The sequence below is a fragment of the Bubalus bubalis genome, chromosome 1 (assembly GCF_019923935.1).
Source record: "Bubalus bubalis isolate 160015118507 breed Murrah chromosome 1, NDDB_SH_1, whole genome shotgun sequence".
NCBI lineage: Eukaryota > Metazoa > Chordata > Mammalia > Artiodactyla > Bovidae > Bubalus > Bubalus bubalis.
Genome location: NC_059157.1, coordinates 21,943,530 through 21,965,958, shown reverse-complemented (window position 1 = coordinate 21,965,958; position 22,429 = coordinate 21,943,530). Strand labels below are relative to the sequence as shown.

The window sequence follows — 22,429 nt, the reverse complement described above, 5'->3', positions numbered from 1 at the left end:
TGCTAGACATAAAATGTGATGAGGTTCCAAAAATGTTTGGTTGTCAAAATGTGGCAAGAACTCTGAAAGTTTGAAAATCACACTGAGTCACTCATTTGCTTATATCCTGCCCGTGGCCCCACTACACAAAGAATAAAATTGACCTCCTTACAGTGACCTTCATAACAGAATACAGTTTGGCTCCTGTTTATAGTCAGCCTCATTTTGTCCTAGCGCCCACTCACTCTCCCACTCACTTTCCCTCCCCTGGCTTTCCTAACCTTTTTTCACTTCCTCTTATTCACCACACTTGTTCTCACCCCAGCGTCCTCATATCGCTCTTCACCCCGCATGGGACGCTGATTTCCAGGTTCTACTACCCACTCTTCTCCTCCTCCTCCCTTCCCTCCCTGCCTCACATCCCCCTTTCCTTCCTTATTTCTCTCTTTCTCTCTCTCCGTTTCTATCTTTGTCTCTTTCTCTCCTCTACCTCATTTTTTTTTTTTTCATCAAATCATGGTTTACTCTTACTTCGGCAGAAAGCTCTTTTCTGACCACACTCCACCAGATGGGACACTTCCCCTGCAGTTACTGTGTACCTCATTACCCTATCTATTTTCTTCTTACCCTTGTTCCTATCAGAAAATATGTATATGCATTTTTTTACTTTCCTTATGTCTTCTCATGTTGACTATAATATTGAAGACAGCAGAGATTTTCTATCTCTTATTCACTGATGAACGTTTTGTTCCCTTTCACAGAGCAGTTGTGACTGCAGGGAAGATAGGAGGGGAAAAAATGTCACATCTTGGCTTTGATTTAAGGGGATTAAGTTACTGAAATGCATAGAACTAAGGCTGCCTCGCTCATTAAGAAGTTCCTCTTCCCCTGGCCTGTAGGGACAGCATGAAATGAAAGCCCTGCTGTAGAGTTCAACCTTGCCAGAATCTGCAAACACACAGCTTTGTTTTCAGACATGAGCTATTTGCTGGAGTTTAGCCATGGACATATGAAAAGTTAGAACTTTGCAAAATATTCATACTTGAGCTTTAACAACAAGGACAGAAGATGTATCCAAAGCATCTGATTTGTAGCCAACTCTTATTTTGTGATGTTTAACGGGTAATGTTTGATGCTAGTCTGTGTACCTTACATTTCAGGCTGAACGTTGTAATAGGTGATGAACAAGGGAGCATCCATGAATGAAAGGGAAATGCAATAAGCTTATTTCTCTAAAGAAATATCTTAGACCAAGGCTGCTTGATTTTATTCTTTTGGCAGGTCATTTAAAATAATTCGATGCTCAGCCCATAGACTTGAAAAAGTTTTTAAAGCACAATCTCAGCATCCAGTTAATACAAATTGTTTCTAAGTCTACTGTTGATAGGTAGGATAGCTTCAGGGTATACTGTTTTATCCAACGTTAACTGAGTAGCTGGAAAAATATCAAGACATATTTTCTAACACTCCGGGAAATGTTGTTTCACTGGCTCCTATTGATTTCATTAATATTTTTATTCCTGTAAAAGTGTTGCATATACAGTGTAAAACTTGACTCTGTGTCTGCCTGGTGGTAAAACCTCATCTTTATGCTTGAGGATGTTATGACTGGTGAATGAAAGACAATCACACAAAAGCATACGTGAACATAGAGATATGCAAAGAACGTTACTTTGCCAAACACAAGTTTGGTTTAAATGAGAAGGAAATTATATAACAAATACATTGAGGGAGTAATTAAGGCGATTTTAAGTCTTCTATTCAGGCAGATTCTTCCATTTTCTGTATTATTTAGAAGAGAATTATTTTTTTTTAATATTTCTGGGACTCTATTTTAAAGTATAAGCAGGTTTTACTATAAATAACATTTTAAAAATATATAACAAAGTTCTGTAGCATTGAGGAATATGATAATGAGTAATGTTCAGGTCTGTTTGCAAATATCCTGGCCCTTCTTAAGCACAATGCAACTTTATGATCACAAAAGTTCTGTAATTCTCTGTCAGAGCCTCATTAAATGTTTTAGACAACACAGATGATGGCAGGAAACTGAAGAAATAATTACACTATAGTACTCTGAGGGAATTAACATAACTCAGAAAAATTCTTAATGTATTCTCAAAATTAATGACTTTATGGAAGTAGGACTCAGTCTTTCAGTTTGACATTAAACTTTCAACCAAGCACAGGTTCAGCTTACCCAAATAATTTCTTAATGGTAGCTGAACTAATGATTTTTTGACCAACTTCATCTAATAAACCAATTATTTGACTTGTGAAAAATAGTTTTTGTTAATATTAAGTCTGCTTTACCTGTTTGAAGCACAGAGACCACTATGGCATTAGATGACTCCATGCAATTACCCTAGACCTTGTTCTTTGGGGTCTGCCCTAATGGTGATTAGGGAATTAAGGGTGATTAAAAGAAAAAGTCCAAAAACAAAATCAAAGATCTGATTCAAGCAGTCACCTCATTCATGCCACTACTCATCCATCCCCTTAGCAAAACCTCCTAACTACTCCCTTGTACCCACTCTTCAGGCTTTCATCACAGTAGAATTTCCCTTTGAGGTCACTGCTGATGGTCCTTTCAAAGCTGATTTCACCCAGGTAGATATCTTAGACAGATGAGAAAATGGCAACATGTGTCACAAATGACGATTTACCTCAAAAGCGCTGGTCCTGAGTCCATGACACCTCTCAGTAGATCTTGCTTCTAAGGAAACTTACAGTGCTTTCATGTTTTGTTTTTTTTTTAATTTCGTTTACCCTTATTCTGCCCAACCCTGATACTTTGCACATTACAGAACATTTTAAAGTTTCCTAATACTAATGACTTGAACACACAAGAATAGTAAACAGTCATGTGCAAATAACTCTGTATGGTCAGTGAGAAGCTTAACTATTTTTATAAGAAAAAGTATTTCCATAAATATATGTTTATGTTATAGAGAATTCAAAGTAAGTAACCACAATTCATGTGATTGTAGAGGCTTTTTTTTTCCAAAAGTGTGTGAAAGAAGGTTGAAAATGATATTGGCTTATTAAGCACTATAATATTGCAAAGTAATTAGCCTCCAATTAAATAAATTTATATTAAAAAGAAAAATAAAATTTAAAAAAAGGAAATGAATATAGGCAATAACATAGCTTGAAAAAGCAGTAAGTAAGTGGCCTCACGCAAAAAACAAAACAAACAAAAATTTCTGCCTTGTTTGATTCTTTTCCTGTTTTTTTTTTTACTATACTCAGAAATAGTCATCCAAAAATATTATCTTGTATGCATCCTTAAATGTCTAACCTGAAAACAATTATTAGTATGTTATAAATGATTTGTGTGTATAACTGATTTGACAAAAGAAAATATACAACTTTTCCCAAGAATAATTAATCTGAAAATAATGAATGTATCAGTATCATTGATGTTAAGCCTCTTTTTCATTTTGCCTTGCTCTAGAAAATATGTATTTAATATTCCTGTAAAAATGCCTTCTTGGCAGGAGGTCGGTATTTTCCCAGTGCAGAGTCCACTGATGGTACAGAATAGAACGTTCCTGCCCCCTTAAATAGAAGACTGCATATTATTGTGTCCTTTGTGTCCCATTGAAGAACAGGGAACTTTTTATTCTTTCCAAGAATAAAAACATTTTGGCATGTTTTTTCAGTAATGGCATGTTCTGTTCCTCAGGAAATAAGAGAAGATCGGGATAGGGCACGACTAGACTCGATGGTGCTGCTGATCATGAAACTGGACCAGCTCGATCAGGACATTGAGAATGCCCTTAGCTCCAGCTCCTCTCCGTCCAGCACACCAACCAGCCTGCGGCGGCAAGTCCCTGTGAGCTTCCCACCTCCCGCTTCCCACGTGTGAATGTGTCCCTGCACCTATAGAGGCCCTCTTGAGAATGAAACATCTTGGATGGCCCAGTCTACCCTCTTGCGACCCTTATAGTGTTCCATAAAGATCACTCAAATCATTCTAGGCCTCACACAGAGTCCATAAGAGATGTGTGTGATTCAAAAGAAAATGGTTATTATTAGACAGGAAAGAGGGTCACTTTGGGAAGTTACTTTGCTTCCTAGTGATCAAGTTCTCTTCATTGCTGTTGTTTCCCTCATTGTCAGTCTTCTCTGATATGCTGTAAACACCATTAGCGATGCTCTGTTTATCTTGTTTAGTATTTTATTTCCAGTATCCCACAAATTTACACTGGATATATAAGATGGTTAATAAATATCTGTGGATGAATGGATGAATGATTGGATGGATGGATGAGTGGGTGGATGAGTGGGCAAGTAGATGGGTGGATGGGTAGGCACGTGGATGGATGGAGGAATGAATGCTGATTGAACTAACTCAGCAGATTACAAGAAAGAATTTACCTGAAATCAACTTGAGAACACTCTAAAATTCACTCAGTGAAACATAATGAATAGGACAGAGGTGAAAACTTTATTCTACTGTGCGTTAATTTCATTAATTTCATCTCTTTTGAGAGTCTAACACCGAAGATAAAATTTAGAAGACATAGATGCCAAAATGTCTATACACTTCACATATTTAATATTATGTTCATATTAAACAGCTTAGTTTTTGCATATCTAGCAAACGTGATGGTAGAATTTACTTATAATTAAGCCATGGACCCCTTTTGAGAACCTACCAAAATAGAACTATTCTGTATCAAATTATTTTGAATAGTTCTACTATTGATTATGAAGTTATTCAAGACTTATTATGACTGTTTTACAGAATATTTCACAGAAAATAAGCAAGTTAAATTAGTAGCTAACCTTAGTATATATGAATGCATTACATAGCTTGCATTACGTATGCTAACACATTCCTTCCTTATAACATTGTTCGGAGTAAAAAGAATAGAAAAGTTAGTAATTGTATGTACAAGAGCCATGTCATTCAACCACTATCCCATACTTCTTTTCATAGCTGACTATTATGGGAATCTGATACCTTGAGTAAAAAACAATTTTAATTTAAAAATGAAAAAAATATGACATTAAATACTTCAGTCTAGACCTAGAAAGCCAGTAGAAATGACATTTTTCTCCTTGTTTGTAACCTTCGGGATAATTTTTCCTTATCCTTCAGGATTCATCTCAGATGTTTTCTTTACAGTGAAGTCTTCCCTAAATCTCCATATGTCTTCCCAGACAGAATCACTTACTCCTCTCCTGGTGCCATAGGGTCTCACACATACTTCAGTAGGACAGGCATCCAAGTGAAGGAAACACAACCAAAGTAGCCTCCTGAAGACCAATAAGAAGGGTGTTTTAACCTTGTTTACAGATGAAAGGTGTAGAGAAGCTTCATGCTCATTTTCACCATTTCACTTTGTGCTCATTTTCATCATTTTCAGTAAATGTAAAGCCCTGTTTTTCAATAGGAGAGGCTTCTCAGTATTTTTTTTGCCATTAATGTACATGTGGGATACATTTTCTCTTTTAAAGTTTTCTATTATGAATTGCTAATCTCTCCCTATCTCTTTAATGGTTCTTCTTTTCCTTCTATATTGACCTTTCCTCAGTACTAGATATTTAGGGGAAAAAAGCACAGCACAGATTTCTGCTAAATAAAACTCCACATTATTGTCTGCAGCTCAGAGAGCAAAACAGCCCTTACCTGCTACATGTGGTTCTTCGTTGAAAGGTAAAGACAATACAAAACAAGAGCTAAGGTGGGTGATGATTAGGATTTGCCTACATCTATTTCTTCTCCCTCCATTTCAAGTGTAAACTGGATTTTATATCACATGCACTGTCTCATGGACCATCACCATCCTCGCTGAGCAGTGGTTGATTCTGTAAATAAAAATGTGTTTCTGAGTTTTTAGTTCAGCAGATAATTGAAATAAGCCCAATAATACAATAGAAACATAACCTTTAGAGTATGCAGGCCTGGGTTCAGATGCCAGCTCTGCAACTGAATGTCTGAGAACATAAGAAAAGTATTTAATTTCTCAACTTCAAGTTCACGTAAAAGCAGGAGAGATTGTTTCCTACTTAATGGCTTATTGGGAGGAGTTAATGAAAGAAGATATGTAAATGCATTTAAAGATCTGATACAGACTATGTATTTGGTATTTGTTAATTCATTTTCCTTCTCCCATGTCTTCACTCACACCAGACACTGGGCTAAAGATGAATAAGACATAGCCTGAATCCCTCAAAATTTCTTTTTGGTCTCTGTGTTTTTCTAAGTCATCCCTTTTTCTTTATTTCTGTTCCTTGGTATTTAAAGCTAATTTTAACATTCTCTCATCATCAAAAATTTTTCCACATGTGATTTCCATTCCATTTGATAATTGTGCCATGGAATAAGTGGGTTGTAACAGATGATTATGACTTTGACTGTCCATCAAGGAGCTCTGTCCTAGATTCAGAGGAGAAGCCTCCTCTGACACACCCTCATACTCCACTGTGAATCTACAGTTTAGGACGGAGGGGAAGACATACAATGAAACAGTGACCTCAGTTTGAAATTATTTATAAGAAAAGGTTAGAGTGAGTTCTACATATAATGTGCTGTGTGCTTAGTCACTCAGTCGTGTCCGACTCTTTGCAACCCTGTGGACTATAGCCTGCCGGGCTCCTCTCTCCATAGGGATTCTCCAGGCAAGAATCCTGGTGTGGGTTGCCATACCCTCCTCCAGGAGATCTTCCCAACCCAGGGATCAAACCCAGGTCTCCCACATTGCAGGCAGATTCTCTATAATAAAGGGAGTGGTAAAAAATAATATGAGCTGGAGTCTTAAAGAATGGCTTTAAAAATAAAATAAGGGTTTTTTTAATTGGAGTATAGTTTCTGCTGTACAACAAAGTGAATCAGCTATATGTACACTTGTATACCTCCCTCTTGGACCTCCCTCCCAAACCCCATCCCAGCCCTACCCATTTAGGTGACCACAAAGCACCAAGTTGAGCTCCTGTGCGACACAGCAGCTTCCCCCGGCTCTCTCGCTTATGAATGGTAGTGTATATATGTCAACCCCAGTCTCCCAGTTCATCCCACCCACCTCCCCACCATGTCCACATGTCTGTTCGGTGTCTGTGTCTCTCTTCCTGCCCTGCAAATAGGTTCATAAGGGTAGAGCTAACATTTATGAAGGCTGCCTTGATAGAGCTGGACAAGTGAGGGTCGGACAGATCTGAGTTTTAATGTCAGCCCTGCCGCAGACTGTGAATTTAGTCAAGTTACTTGCTTTAAGCTTTGGCTTCATCATCCATCAGGTGATAATAATAATATCTTCCAAAGAGTTTGTGAACATGGAACAGTACAGTATTGTCTATAAATGGTAAAAGCACAATTAGTGATGGATTTTTAAAATATTTATTATTTTACCTCAGAATTATTATATTGTTAGAAAGGTGCAAGGTTACCCTCTTATTTACCTAATTAATTCATAAACAGGAAGGAAAAGTAATGCAAATGGTTTCTGATTAACATAAATGTCAAATAGAAATGGCTTAAAAACTACCTGCTATTTAAGATTATGCATTTGATGTTTATAAATTACTTATGATTATCCATTTAATGTTGGTTCAATATGAAATTTTAATACATTATTTTTCTCTTATGGTAAAATGTCAAATGTCTTTCCCATGCAAAAAAAAAAAAGAAAAGAATATGTATCCCTTAATCTGAAATCACTCGGGAATGAGAAATTTAGTTAGGGTTATATATACACACACATACTTAAATACTGTTGTATTGTTTCATATTTATTATTCTTTTGTATGTATTTTATACACCTTCTTTGTTTTCCACCTTTTAAATTTCTATTTGGGGCTTTATTGAGATATAGTTGACATATAACAACATTTAAGGTGTATGATGTAATGATTTGTTACAGTTTTTGATTTGTTACAGTATTCTGCAAAATAATAACCAAATAAGGTTAGTTAACACGTCCATTAACTAGTATAATTACAATTGTGTGCCTGTGTATATGTATGTGGTAAGAACACTTAATATCTAATCTCTTAGCAACTTTCAAGTATATAATAGAGTGATGTTAATACTGTCACGAAAGTGAAGATTAGATCCCCAGAACTTAAACATTTTATAACTGGAAACTTGTACCCTCTGACCCAATGTCCCCATTTTCCCCATCTCCCAGCCCCTGGCAACCACCCCTCTACCTTGTTTCTGTTTTGCCCTATTTTAGATTTCACATACAAGTGAGATTTAAACAGTATTTGTGTCTCTCTTATTCCATTTCACGTAATGCTTTTTAGGTCCTTCCATGTTGTCAGAGGAGAAGGCAATGGCACCCACCTCCAGTACTCTTGCCTGGAAAATCCCATGGGCTGCGAAGCCTGGTAGGCTGCAGTCCATGGGGTCGCTAGGAGTCGGATACGACTGAGCAACTTCACTTTCACTTTTCACTTTCGTGCATTGGAGAAGGAAATGGCAACCCACTCCACTGTTCTTGCCTGGAGAATCCCAGGGACGGGGAAGCCTGGTGGGCTGCCATCTATGAGGTCGCACAGAGTCGGACACGACTGAAGAGATTTAGCAGCAGCAGCAGCAATGTTGTCAGAAGAGGCAGAATTTCCTTCTTTTCTGTAGATAAACAGTATTCCATTGTGTGTGTATATGTGTGTGTATTTGTATATGTGTATCTCACATGTTCTGTATCCATTTATCCATCAATAGACACTTTGGTTGTTTCCATGTCTTGGCTTTTGTGAATAATATAACAATTAACAGAAGGATGCAGATGTGTCTTCAAGACAGTGATTTCATTTCCTTTGGATGTATACCCAAACATGGAATTGCTGGATTATATGTTGTTCTATTTTTAACTTTGTGAGGAACCTCCATACTGTTTTCCATAGTAACTATCTTCATTTATATTCCCACCAAAAGTGTAGTAGAATTCCCTTTTTTTCCACGTTCTCATCAGCACTCATTATCTCTTGTCTTTTTTATGATACCCATTCTGACAGGTGTGAGGTGATGTCTCACCGTGGTTTTAATTTGCATTTCCCTGATAATTAGTGACGTTGAGCATCATTTTGTGTACCTGTCGCCTATTTGTATGTCTTTGGAAAAATGTCTACTCGCACTCTGCTCATTTTTTAGTCAGATTTGTTTTTTGCTAGTAAGTTGTATAAGTTCCTGATATATTTTGTATGTTAACTACTTATCCAGTATTAGGTTTGAGATATTTTCTCCTAATCCTATCGGCTACATCTTCACTCTGTTGTTTGCTTTGCTGTGCAGAAGCCGTATAGTTAGATACAGTCCCGTTTGTTTACTTTTTCTTCTATTGCTTGTGCTCTTGGTGTCATACCCAAGAAAATTGTTGCCAAGACCAGTGTCAAGAAGCATTTTCTCTATGCTTTCTTATAGGAGTTTTACAGTTTCAGATCTTACATTGACATCTGTAATTCACTTGAAGTTAAATTTTGTGAGGGGTATAAGACAGGGGTCCAATTTAATTTATTTGCATGTGAATATCTGATTTTCCCAACATCATTTATTGAAAAGACTGCTTTTCCCCATTGAGTATTCTTAACCCCACTGTCTAATGTTAGTTGACTGTACATGCCTGCTTTTATTTCTAGGCTCTCTATGCTCTTCCACTGATCTCTGTGTCTGTTTCTGTGCCAGTACCATACTGTTTTGATTACTATAGTACTAAAATTTGAAATAGGAGAATGTGATGCCTCCAGCTTTGTTATTATTTTTGAAGATTGCTTTGGCTATCCACAGTCTTTTGTGGTTCCATCCAAATTTTAGGCTTTATTTTTTCCTTTTCTATGAAAAATGTCATTGGCATTCTGACAGGGATTGCACTGAATCTATACATCACTTTGGGTAGCATGATATTTTTCACAATTTTATTTTTTCCAATTCAGGAGCATGAGATGGCTTTTCAATTATTTGTGTCTTCTTCAATTTCTTTCATCAATATCTTATAGTTTCTAATGTAGAGATGCTGTGCCTCCTTGAAAGTGCAAGTCGCTCAGTTGTGTCTGACTCTTTGCGAACCCATGGACTATACAGTCCATGGAATTCTCCAGGCCAGGATACTGGAGTGGGTAGCCTTCCCTTCTCCAGGGGATTCTTCCCAACCTAGGGATTGAACCCAGGTCTCCTGCATTGCAGGCAGATTCTTTACCAGCTGAGCCACAAGGGAAGCCCTTGGTTAAATATTAATGTTGTCAGTCTAGTTATTCTTTCATACAACAATATTTATGAGCATATTCTAAGTGCCAGGTACTACTATAAGCCTGGTGAATGTATCAGTGAACAAGACAGGTGAAACCCCTACTCTGGTGATACATAGATTCCCAATAAAGGGAGACATAAAAGGATTAGATATAGAAATGAATGAAAGGTGGATAGATGATACATACATAGGTAAAGATGGTTGATGGATAAAATTGATATATGGTAAATAAATAAGGTGATAAGATTGTAAAACAGAGAATGATATGCTATGGAGGTCGGAGGGAAGAAACTATTTGAGCTTGGAATGTCAAAGGATGCTTCTCTGAAGAAGTGATATTCAAACTGAGAGCTGAGTGACAAGGGCCGGCAAAGGGAAATACTTGGGCAAGGGATTAGAAAGGGCACAGTTGCTATAGGAACCACCTTGGTGTGCTAGAAGGACTGACAAACAGCAAGTATAGCGGAAGCAAACAGAAACAAGAGAATGGTGGAACATGAGACCAGAGAGTTGGGGTACAGGGCAGATGATGTGTAAGCATGTGGGCCATGGTACAGTTGAGATGTATAAAGAGTAGACACAAAGGTATTTAAATCATAATTTTCTCAGGATAAAATTATTAAGTGATGTATGCCTTCACTTCCCGCCCACCCACCACCCTTTGCATTCTCCTCATCCTTGCCTTTCCTTTGTGTTCTCAGGCTACTGTATAACATGCAGATAGCATTTAGTAAATTAAAGGCACAATCTTTGGAGCGATTACTGAGTAACTGCGTTCATTGAACAGGCATGTCTTATCCACATATTGTGTACTAGTTGCTCAGAAAACATAATGATATTAATAATAACATTATTTACAGTAATGCCTAGCATTTAATGAAATTGAATATGTGCTTTTTGCATACAATTTGCATTATCTTGCTTAATCTTCATAAGCCTCTATGAGTGCCTGCGATTATTATACTCATTTTCAAATGTGGGAATTGAATTACATATGACAAAGTGTAATTCTGCCCTTAAATAGCTTTTAGTTCATTAGATAGACATACCCTTGAGCTAAATGATTCCAGGCCATGATGGTAGGTGTCACCATGGAGATTTAATGGGAACATAGAAGAGAGTGAGGTGAGAAGAAATGAGAACTATCTTTTCATTTGACACCCATAACTCCATTGCATGAGGAATGTAAAGTGAGTTACTCAGGGTCATACAATGAGCCAGGGTTGTCTGTGGGCTTATATTAATATCTGCCGACTTATTGCAGTGTCCTAGCTAGCTACCTGGAGAAGGCAATGGCACCCCGCTCCAGTACTCTTGCCTGGAAAATCCCATGGACGGAGGAGCCTGGTAGGCTGCAGACCATGGGGTTGCGAAGAGTTGGACACGACAAAGTGACTTCACTTTCACTTTTCCCTTTCATTCACTGGAGAAGGAAATGGCAACCCACTCCAGTGTTCTTGCCTGGAGAATCCCAGGGACGGGGGAGCCTGGTGGGCTGCCGTCTATGGGGTCGCACAGAGTCAGACACGACTGAAGCAACTTAGCAGCAGCAGCAGCTAGCTACCACTACTGCCCTTTCCAATGCACAGTTGGCTGTTAAGTTACTAAAGGAGTGTATTACCTCTTTTCAGTATTTACATTCTAAAGTGAGACCCTCTAAAGAGTACAGTCATTAATACAAAATAGTGCATGGTTATGTGTGACAGGCCAGTGTTGGTTGTCATAACTATGTGGTGTGTCTGTGTGTGTTGGGAGGAGGAGGAGGTGAAAATGTGTGGGAGGCAGGGAGAAAGGCATGTAGAGAGTGTGGATATATCCTTCATATCAATTAATTTTTTAATAGGATCTGGAATCAGGACCTGAGAGTGGAACAGATACCACTTCGATAAATCAGACACAAGTAAATTTGTCTTCTAACACTGAGTCCACTGACCCACAGTCCTCCACCCCAGTGGCCAATTCTGGAACCAAACCCAAGTCTATGGTAAGTTATATGGGATAACAGTTTCAGCATGAAGTGTTGATGATCATCATGTAAGAGTTGATATCTCATCTATTCAATTTAGAAGAAATACTCTTGGATTCTTAGTTGTAGTGACTTGAAATGTTTAACTATAACCCAACAAATGTTATTTTTTTTGTTTTATAGATGATTATACAAGTACTTTCCTAAAATGGGTCATTGTTCTAAAATTATGCAAAATATGGTATTAAATTTTGTTGCTGGATACTCAGAACTTTAAAGAAATAAGAATGAAAATCTTCACATGATTTTCCCTGTATTATTATTTTGACTACAAGGCTTGCTGCTGCTGCTGCTATTATGTCGCTTCAGTCGTGTCCAACTCTGTGCGACCCCAAAGACGGCAGCCCACCAGGCTCCCCCGTCCCTGGGATTCTCCAGGCAAGAACACTGGAGTGGGTTACCATTTCCTTCTCCAATGCATGAAAGTGAAAAGTGAAAAAAGTGAAGTCGCTCAGTCATATCCGACTCTTAGCTACCCCATGGTCTGCAGCCTACCAGGCTTTGCAGCCCATGGGATTTTCCAGGCAAGAGTACTGGAGTGGGGTGCCATTGCCTTCTCCGGACTACAAGGCTTACCAATGGGAAAATTAATGGATGGATGGATGGATGGATAGGTAGGTACATAAACAGATAGATGGATAGATTAAAGGGTAGAGATAGGTATATAATTTCACACATATGATAAGTTTTGTGTGGGTATGTCAAGTGCTTGGTAAAATGCTTGGCACAGAAAAAAAACTGAAAAAGTGTAAACTACTGTCATTATTATGATGTTTAGTGGACTTTGCAATGCTACAAAAACAAATGAAAAGAAGAATTACCACATATAGTAGTATAGTATGGTGAATTGTGAATAAAAGACATTTTCCTTTAAGTAAAAAAGTTGAACTGCAACAGGAAAGCAGTATTTGACTCTAAAGGTAACATTTATGGAGGAAGTAATTACTACTTCAAATATCTAAAGTCCCAGGCTCCAAAATAACCTTTCCTAGTTTAGTGAAAATCATAGTGTCGTATTATTTTTTTTTAAATGTCCATGTTAGCTTAACACAGAGAAATGAGTTTGGATTGCTCTTTTTGCCTGCCTTTAAAATAAAAGGCAAATTTGAAATAAAACTCAAAAGAGAATACTTGAATTTAAAACATAGTAGATATGTTCCATTGCAAGAATGTCTAGATTACTTTTGATGGAGTAAATATTTATTGAACACCTATGATGTGCCATGTGTTATGCTAGATGAAACAGACTTAGAGAGCAATGAAAATATATTCTCTGTCTTTAACTATCGCACAGTCTAGCAAAAGAGGAAGGCGTGTAAGCAGTGAAATGCAATGACATGCTACATGTTAGTGCTGTATTTATTGGAAATGGGAAGAACCAATGACATACTACTCAGTGCTATTTTATGGTACGTTGAAAAAATAGGGTCCAATATGCATGCCACTGGGCAGACTGCAGTGACATGGGTCTCTCCCTTTCCACAATGAATAGAGAAAGTTGAAATGCAGAATACAAGTAGAAGCCAAACCATCTGATTTTACCACATTCTTATTAAGGGAAAAGATCAACACCTCTTGAGAGTTTTAGCTTGAAGATTTGGGAAACGTTGGAGCACTGGCTTTCTGAACACTGGAAATAGGTGTGGGGCTGATATATGAGAAAGAAATAGAAAGGGAGGTGAATTCCTTTTGTATGGTATTTATGCTTACATCAGTTTTTAGAGCACCTTTTAATGACCTTTAGAGTGTTCTTTTTACTATAACATTTATTCTGTGTTCATCTTTTACTTTAGAATAATCACTGTTGGTATCTGCTATTTCTCCCTTGAAATGTAAATGTTTTAGTGTGTGGTCACCTTATAATTTGTAAAACTTGCTGCCACTCTCTATACAGTTCCTTAGTCTTTCTTCAGTACTCCCGTGTTTATAGATGTGGCCATTATGTTTCTATTGAGATGTGTATGTGTTTTTATGGTAACCATGTTCAGTAGGCTTTCAGAATAAGAAACATAAAGCCATCGGTTTCCCTAGGACTTTAGTCAAATTCTCTAGCTGGCCATGAGAGGTACCCAGAGTGGGAGAGAAGCACTCTACTGTCGAAGGCAACTGACTTTTAGGAAATTTCTTAAAGAAAAAGAACAATTGAAAAAGTACCTTGAAAAACAAGCTTTTGTGTTAGCAGAAGGGCCACTTTAACGTGCACGTTTGTGTATTTTTTGCTGGTTTTGGTGTTACTATTATTTTGAGTATTCCTTTTTAGTAAAGTTAGATAAGAAGTCTTTTGCAATGGATCAGTTTTATGTTTTCAGTTCTCCCTAGGTTAAAATATTAGAATGAGGAATTTTACCTATTTTATGAGGTATTAAATACGTACTTCCCCTCAATTTGGAGCTTAGGGAATAATGACAGACTGGCTACTTTGTGAAAAATGGAAAGAACTGTAGAATCCTACAGAGTAGTTGTTTTCACTGTGAACTAAAATTTCAACTTTAATATTAAGTAGAAACATTAAATTCAAAGAACACCTACTTCAAATAGCCACGTAAAATGAACTAAATTTCTGTTCTGTGTACTTCTCTCATATTTTTACAGGATGCTTACTTTCATTTCAGAATGATTTAATGGTACATTTGATTTGCTGCTATGAATCTGTTTATAATGGTGACTACCTACCATAAATATTTGGCTTTCCTTTTGTGTGTAAGGTCTCTGGATTCCTAAGTGCTGATGTTTCAATAAGATTTCTACTTTTATATTTATTATTAGAAGGGGACCGATGAGGAAGCTTCAGATTTTTCATAAATACCATGTATATATCAAGCTGAAAACTGAGCATTCAAGTAGATTTCTGAGATGTATTTGACACACAAAAATTAAAAAGCTAGAAGGTAAGATATCTACTACCAAAAAACACATTATTAAAAACAAGGTCTGGTGCTTTATTTCAAAAATCTCATCCATCTCTCTTTTTTGTTTTTACTAGGTGTAAATGTTTATTTCAGTCCCTACTTTACACACAATGTACAGCAAGTAACTAAAAAGTACATGACTCACAAATAGGTATAAAATGTGATTTACAGTAAAAAGAGGGAACACCCAACTGAAACAGGCACTGAGATGGTCCCAGATGCAACAATTACCAGAGAAAAAAAATCTCATCCATTTCTTACTTAACTTCTTTGTTTTGTTCCTTTGAGGCAGTCTTGTAATGCCTCTCACACTAGACACTTAGGCAAACAACCCGTGTGTAGTCATACCATCTTCATATAGTGTTTTCATCCACTGCAGAACAGTGTTCTGACATCCTGTGACCAGGATAATCGGTTGCTTGAGTTGTTCCTGCATTAAATAGTATAGGGTTTTTATATGAAAGATTTTAAAGCTGGGCACCAAAACCCCAGAAATATTGTTGTGGTGGTTGTTTTACTTAAAGCTACTGATCAGTATAGGTGGTCATTAAATCACTGTTAATCACGATTAACCTATCTTAGTCAGCTTTGTCTAACCTGCTGTTTAATCCACACTGAGCTCTTTAGTTACTGTATTTTTCAGTACTAAAATTTCTGTTCGATTCTTCCTTTTTTTAACATTGAGCCAATGTACCAAACAATTCACCATGCGCTTCTTGGGCATGTGTATACCTTCTTTAGAGAAATGTCTGTGCAACCCTTTTGCCTTTTTAAAGACTAGGTTTTTTCTCTATTACTGAATTGTAAGAGTTCTTTATATATTCTGAATATATGAAGAAAGAGGCCAAGCCTGAGATAAGAAAAAGCACAGATTTTATTTGTAAAATAAGTACTGCTGGAACAAGGAGGGTGTTCTGCGCTATACAGTAATATCAGCTTCATAGAAAAACAACCCCCCTCATTGCCATGTGAGAATTCCAACAACCACAGAACTGAGAACCTCAATCAATCATCTGGGGCATTTGGGAACCCCAGCTAGACAGCTTTGAGTGTATCTTCAACTATCAAAAGGAATGTTGGAGGATATTGGCATTCATATTAGAGTGTATTGAACACTGGAATCACAAAATAACCCTCCTTTGAAGACATCAAACACAGCAGGAATTATTAACCTTCATTACTGTAATTGCCGCAGGGTGAAAATAGACAGATATATCTTATTCCAGCTCAGTGTGGCAACAGTAGCTCTACTTCCACAGACCAAATACATCCCTAATCTTTCCATCATTACTGCCAAAGTGCCCACAATGCGGGAGGCCTGCCCACAATGCGGGAGGCCTGCCCACAATGCGGGAGGCCTGCCCACAATGCAGGAGACCTGCCCACAATGCGGGAGACCTGCCCACAATGCGGGAGACCTGGGTTCCACCCCTGGGTTGGGAAGATCCCCTAGAGAAGGGAAAGACGACCCACTCATTCTGGCCTGGAGAATTCCATGGGCTTTATATAGTCCGTGGGGTCACAAAGAGTCGGACACAACCGAGTGACTTTCACCAAAGTAGCAATGAGATAGATAAGGGTGGAGACACAGCTCATGGAGGAGGTGGGAGCTGAGGGTAGATAGAATGCCACCCAGCCAGGGACTGCCAACTCCTCCCAAGAATGGTTCAGAGTAAGTCCTACCTAAATACTACTGGAGGGTGACCGAAATAAAGCTTCAAGAGCATGTCCTGACTGCAAGTTCATGGTCATTTCTAGGTGACTTTAAAAAAGAAGGAATTCCAGTGCCACAGTCAACAGTTTCAAAGTCTGCGTGATCATTGTAACCTATCCTTGAAGAAAAACAAAAAAACAAAAAACTCTCAATATGTCTCTGAAACACAACTGTGAGGCACTTACATAAATCTATTTTTCTCCTCTCTGGCATAATAGAAGCAAACAGTAATCCGGGAGTCTTACATTCACTTGTCAATAGTACTGTCCTCCCTAAAAAGCATAAGTGTTTTGACGTGGAGATAAAAAGAAGGGTGATGACTTTGTATATGAATTTTGACTTGATGTTATTTTTAATGAATGCTATTAACATTTAAGTCATTTAAAAACAAAATCTTATTTTCTCCTTTTTTTCATCCAATATGATACGGTCTAATCTGCTATGAAACTATAAAATGTTGTTGTCATTTGTCCTAATTATATAGCATATTAAGGAAATTAAAACTTATTCAAGAAAGAAAAGAAAAACCATCAGAGATTCCCCATAAAGCTTCCAATGTAAACCGCATTTATACAAGTTGTAATCACACCTCTCATAAATATAATTATTAAGCTAAAGGCATTATGCATGTGACATATTATTAATATACGGTAGGCAGTAAAACTGAAAAACAGCCTGTAGATTCAGGAGTTCAAATCACATGCTTTTCAAGGATCATTTAAGACGCAATTCATATGCAAAATTTTAGGTCTGTATTTTGTTTTCCCAAGATATTATTCTGTATTTTTGCTAAAGTGATTATCAGATTTTTTAACAAAGCTAGTAATTTTGTCTAATGCTGTCCACTATTTAAAACAAAGGGATGAAACATTAACTTTTTTTTGCAAACAGGAACTGCAAATACTCCTTTTTACTGATTTCTTAGAGGGAAAATACATAAAATTACTAGAATTTAAATATTGTTTCATAATGTCACTTATGGTAAGTAAGGAAAATAGCATAGTAAAAGAAAAAATAACCACACAGAATTTGTAGAGTTTAGTCCAATTCTTCTAAAACATCAAAAAATTTGAATTAGTGAACTTTACCACTTTGTGAAGAAAAATGTAATGGTCTTAGAAAAATGCCTTTGATTGTAATGCTTTTGAATGTGACAATTTAATTTTGACCTAGCTAAGCAATAACATTAAAGTATGTGGATTTTTAAAGTATTTTTCTTTGTTCATTAAGATCCTCATTGTTCATGAGAGAGAAAAATAAGGCAAATTTTATAGTGTTTTTAAGGAAAAATGAGCCACAAGAGAGCTGAGGAAAACATTTTTCTAAAAAGGAAATCATTCTGTGATTATTACAATGAGATATTTCTTAACATAGAGGATTCCATTCACATATTCTGGATTTTGAAATTATAAATAAATATTAATTCATTAAGCTTGGCTCTGAAAAATAGAAACATTTTTCATAACCATTTACTTTTCTACTTAAAATTATTCACAGTTCTCTCATTTCTTGTGCTTGAAGTTACTGACATCTGTTTCCATTCCAAATGCACATTAATTCCTGATAGTATTGTTTGGGATGGGCTATCAGATCTCCACAATAACCTCCTCACGTAAGATTTTTTCACTTTGAATCTAAGAGTTTCATTGTGCCAAGAATAAGTGTAACTTGCATCCAGATACACTAATCCTTCATACTAAAGTCTGAGCACATGGTAGTTATGTTTTTTTTTTAATTGGAAAATATGTTTTTCTGTCTTGTTCATATTTCATTCATAATAGCCTGGTTAATTAGACATCTGGAGCAGAATTCCTACAACTAGAAGAAAGATGGGGGAAATGAAACATATAAATGAGGACAAGAAATGGTAAAAAAAAAATCCTGCAACCTAGGATTTGGTCATATGAATAGTACTTTTGTATGTTATCATCATTACAATAAGAAAAATTTAGTTTTTCCATGTGCTGATGTTACTTCTCGAATCCAGCTCATATTTTCATCCAAGAGAAATAACAACTTCCAGTTATTTCTGGGCAATGTAAAATGGCAAGCCAACGGCATGCCACATCACAGCAACCAAGAATATAATTCATAGCACTGAGCAGTAATAATAACCCATAAGCCTTTTTCACAGCGCTTTCTTCATTTCAAACTGAGTTGTCCCCAAGTTCTAATTACATATTCAGTGTTTCCATTCTTTTTGTAATTTCATACTTTGATTTTTGATTGATAATTAATGCTGCCCCTGATGTTTGATGGCCTCCTCAGTGCTCACTTCAACAGAGTCAGTTGAAATGTTTAACTGGATTTTCCATGTGACTATTCAGTAGCTTTTACACTAAATTTACACAGAGAGTTTTCTTGACTATAGTTTTGAACTATCTACCACAAACCAGATTTCTAAATGAAAAAGTAAAAACAGCCACAGAGCATTTTGCATATTCTGAATGTCACCCATCTAAACAGTTGCAATCATGTAACAAAAATATGAAAATAAAGGAGTTTTTTATTCTTCATTGGGTCCTAAGACACAATCACTTGAAAGCTACCAGTGTTCTTGATATTCTGGTTAGTTAATGAGCATTTTGTATGTTACTTTCTTATTTTTGAATGGAATGAATAGTTCATATTCCGTACTTTATTGTTGCCACTCTCACTTTTTAGTGACTCTCTATTCTTTCCACTGTGACAACTTGGTGTAAGGGAGGCAACTTCTGGATTATTAAACACCTTCAAAAGAAGATCAGTGGACACTCATGAAAACGGGGCTTCCCAAGTGTCACTAATGGTAAAGAACCCGCCTGCCAGTGCAGGAGATATAAATTGGCAAGACCCCCTGGAGGAGGGCATGGCAACCCACTCCAGTATTCTTGCCTGGAGAATCCCATGGACAGAGGAGCCTAGTGGGCAACAGTCCATGGGGTCACACAGAGTCGGACAGGATTGAAGTGATTAAGCAGCAGCAGCAGATCATGAAAACAACTCCAGTTACTTCCTTTTTACCGTAGATTGTTTTGTCCATTTTATTTTGTTGTGGTCTGTTGACTCGTTTTGAAGGCACTACCTTTATATAAACACTATGATACCAAATGGGCATTACCAAACCAGTCATACTGTGAAATGCAGAGAATCATACAAACAAGGAAATAAAAATAATAAATCAGTGCTATTCAGACTGCGCTCTGGGCACCCCTGAAACTGCCTTCCTCCATCTGTCTCAGCCAGACTTACTTTCATCCCTCTTATATATAAGCCTTCCAAAATGTTGGAGAATTTTTTTGGGGGTCCAGATAGCCTCTGATATCTGTCTACTTTATATCCAAGAGCATCCTAGTAAAGCTGAACTTTAACTCAGAACTTCTGTGCTGCTCGGGCAACACTTTCAGTCACAAAGTTTCATCATCACTGAGTCCTGAGCTCTGGGTGCCAATCAAAAACAAAAAGGTGGGACAGAGCAGGCCCTGGATCAGAGCAACTCACCTTAGCCTGGGTCTGGAATTCTACTGGTTCAGATCATTAAATTCTCTATTTCAGACACTGAACTGTAAGTAGATAGTTTTACTTTTTAAAAAACTGTCTATTGGGGAGTTAAGTCAGAATTTTAAATAACTGTTATGAGATAAAAACATTTAGAACTCAGAACTAGTAGAATTTCTATGTAAATGTGTTTCCTAAGCAAATTTAAATTTTACGTTTTGAATTTTGGAATATATCAAAATTGTGCAATCATTTCCCTACTGATAGCACATTTGTAGTTTTTTTCTGTAATAAATACAATATTATATAGCACTATAAAGAATAGTTCTACATATATTTTTGTCTGCATTTCTAATATTCTCTTATGTAGTTACATAGACTAAAAAAGGGCTCACATATTTATTAAAGAGTAATTTTCTATTTCTCCTAATATTGAACTTTTAAAATATTTATTAGATATTTGAACATCTTAATCAGAATGTAAAAAAATTTACTAGCCATGTGTAATATATCTAAATGATGTATTCATGCCTTATGAAATTATTCTACATTTTGTTAAACAAAAGCCTTTCTAATTTATAATGTAGCTGAACTTGAATACTATTAATGTTGTAAACATTAATGTTACAAATCTTAATTATTTTTTTCCCCCCCAAAAAACCCTTAAGAACTCACTATGGGCTTGTGTAAGCCATTGTGCTAGGTGGTGGGATAGAATAGGCTGGGTCAGGCTCCTGGGGACCTCATGTTGTACTTGACACATCACCCTTTCCATGTCTGAAGGGTTCCATTGAGGTTCCTCTATCCAGCCTTGAAATGAGAACAGGCTCCCTACTAACCTTTCCTTGTAGGGAAAAATGTGAAAGAGGACTCACAGAACCCAAATCCCTCTCCAAAATCACTTTTCCCCAAATGTTCTTATTCTTCATCCTATTAGATCCTTTGGGGATTAGGGGAGATTGAGAGTTCTCTAATGCATTCTCCTCCAAATCTTTTTATAAGATCTACATTTTTTTTTCCTGTATCACAACTCACTTTGATATTGAATCTGTCACCTTAGGGTTTAAGTCAGAACTTCAGTTTTAACATCCTGTCACACAGATCTGTGTCTGATGAGCTGTGATGATGGCTGCCAGGGCAGCACGTTTCTTCTCTGCTGCTGTCTGAAAGGTAAGAACACCGAGCAAGATAAAACCACCGATTCAAGGTTATGGTGGTACCTTTTTGTTGTTCTCTGAAACTGTATTCAGATAAGACTAAAGACCGGTAGGCACACACCCAAATGGCGTGAATACCACTTTTCAGTTCCTTGATTGGCCCAGCTGAAGGCAGAACTCATAGCCCCTAAAGGAGGGGAAACTATTTAAAAAATGGGTTTTCCGTAAAAACATCAAGTCAGAAAACATACTGATTAGATGGCACGTTAAAATACTCCAACATGGTTTGTCTGTTGACAGACAATTGAGCTGTTGGTGTTATTTGTTGTTCAGTCACTAAATTGTATCCAACTCTTTACAACCCCATGGACTGCAGCACACCGGGCCTCCTGGTCCTTCACTATCTCCCGGAGTTTGCTCAAACAGATGTCCGTTGAGTCAGTGATACCAATTGAGCTGTAGATTAACAAATTTGAACACAATTTTAAAAATGAATGATGCCAAAGGTTTAAAATAAATAACTGTATTCTTGCAGAGAGGTAAAATCTGAGTGTTTAGCTGTTTGACTAGACTTTTACTTTTTTCTACTTTGGGGGTCTACATAGCATAATTTTTTTTGTCTGTTAGAGGGCTTGATTTCTTCTTCAGCTCCAACAAGTACTGAAGAAACACCCTTCTGCATGAGTCCATTTCTTGGGAATTGTGATGGGGACGAGGTCTAATGCAGTGACAAGGGATGAACCCTGCCTGGCAGAGCTACTGGACATTTAGTTTGTGGCTGAACTCTAGAAGCGCGAGTAGCTTCTTGGCATAAAGAAGGATGGATTTCAGCAATAAGTACACTTACTGGGTCTCAAATGGTCAGATCAAGCATAGATGGAGGGAATTAGGTCAGTCTAACTTAGTGGAGGGACTTACCTGGTAGCTCAGCTGCAGTGAGAATCTGCCTGCAGTGCAGGAGACCTTGG

General features: G+C 37.1%; 1 protein-coding gene across 6 annotated transcripts in view; it reads left to right on the top strand.

Annotated features, from left to right (window-relative positions):
* Positions 1–22,429, top strand: part of DLC1 (DLC1 Rho GTPase activating protein) — a 434,197-nt gene that overhangs the window by 114,231 nt on the left and 297,537 nt on the right. For all 6 annotated transcript variants that reach the window (XM_006075395.4, XM_006075393.4, XM_044937824.1 and 3 more), the window contains 2 exons: positions 3,668–3,817; positions 12,022–12,162. In XM_006075395.4, coding sequence (XP_006075457.2) covers positions 3,668–3,817; positions 12,022–12,162 — 291 coding nt within the window. The remainder of the gene's footprint in view (positions 1–3,667; positions 3,818–12,021; positions 12,163–22,429) is intronic.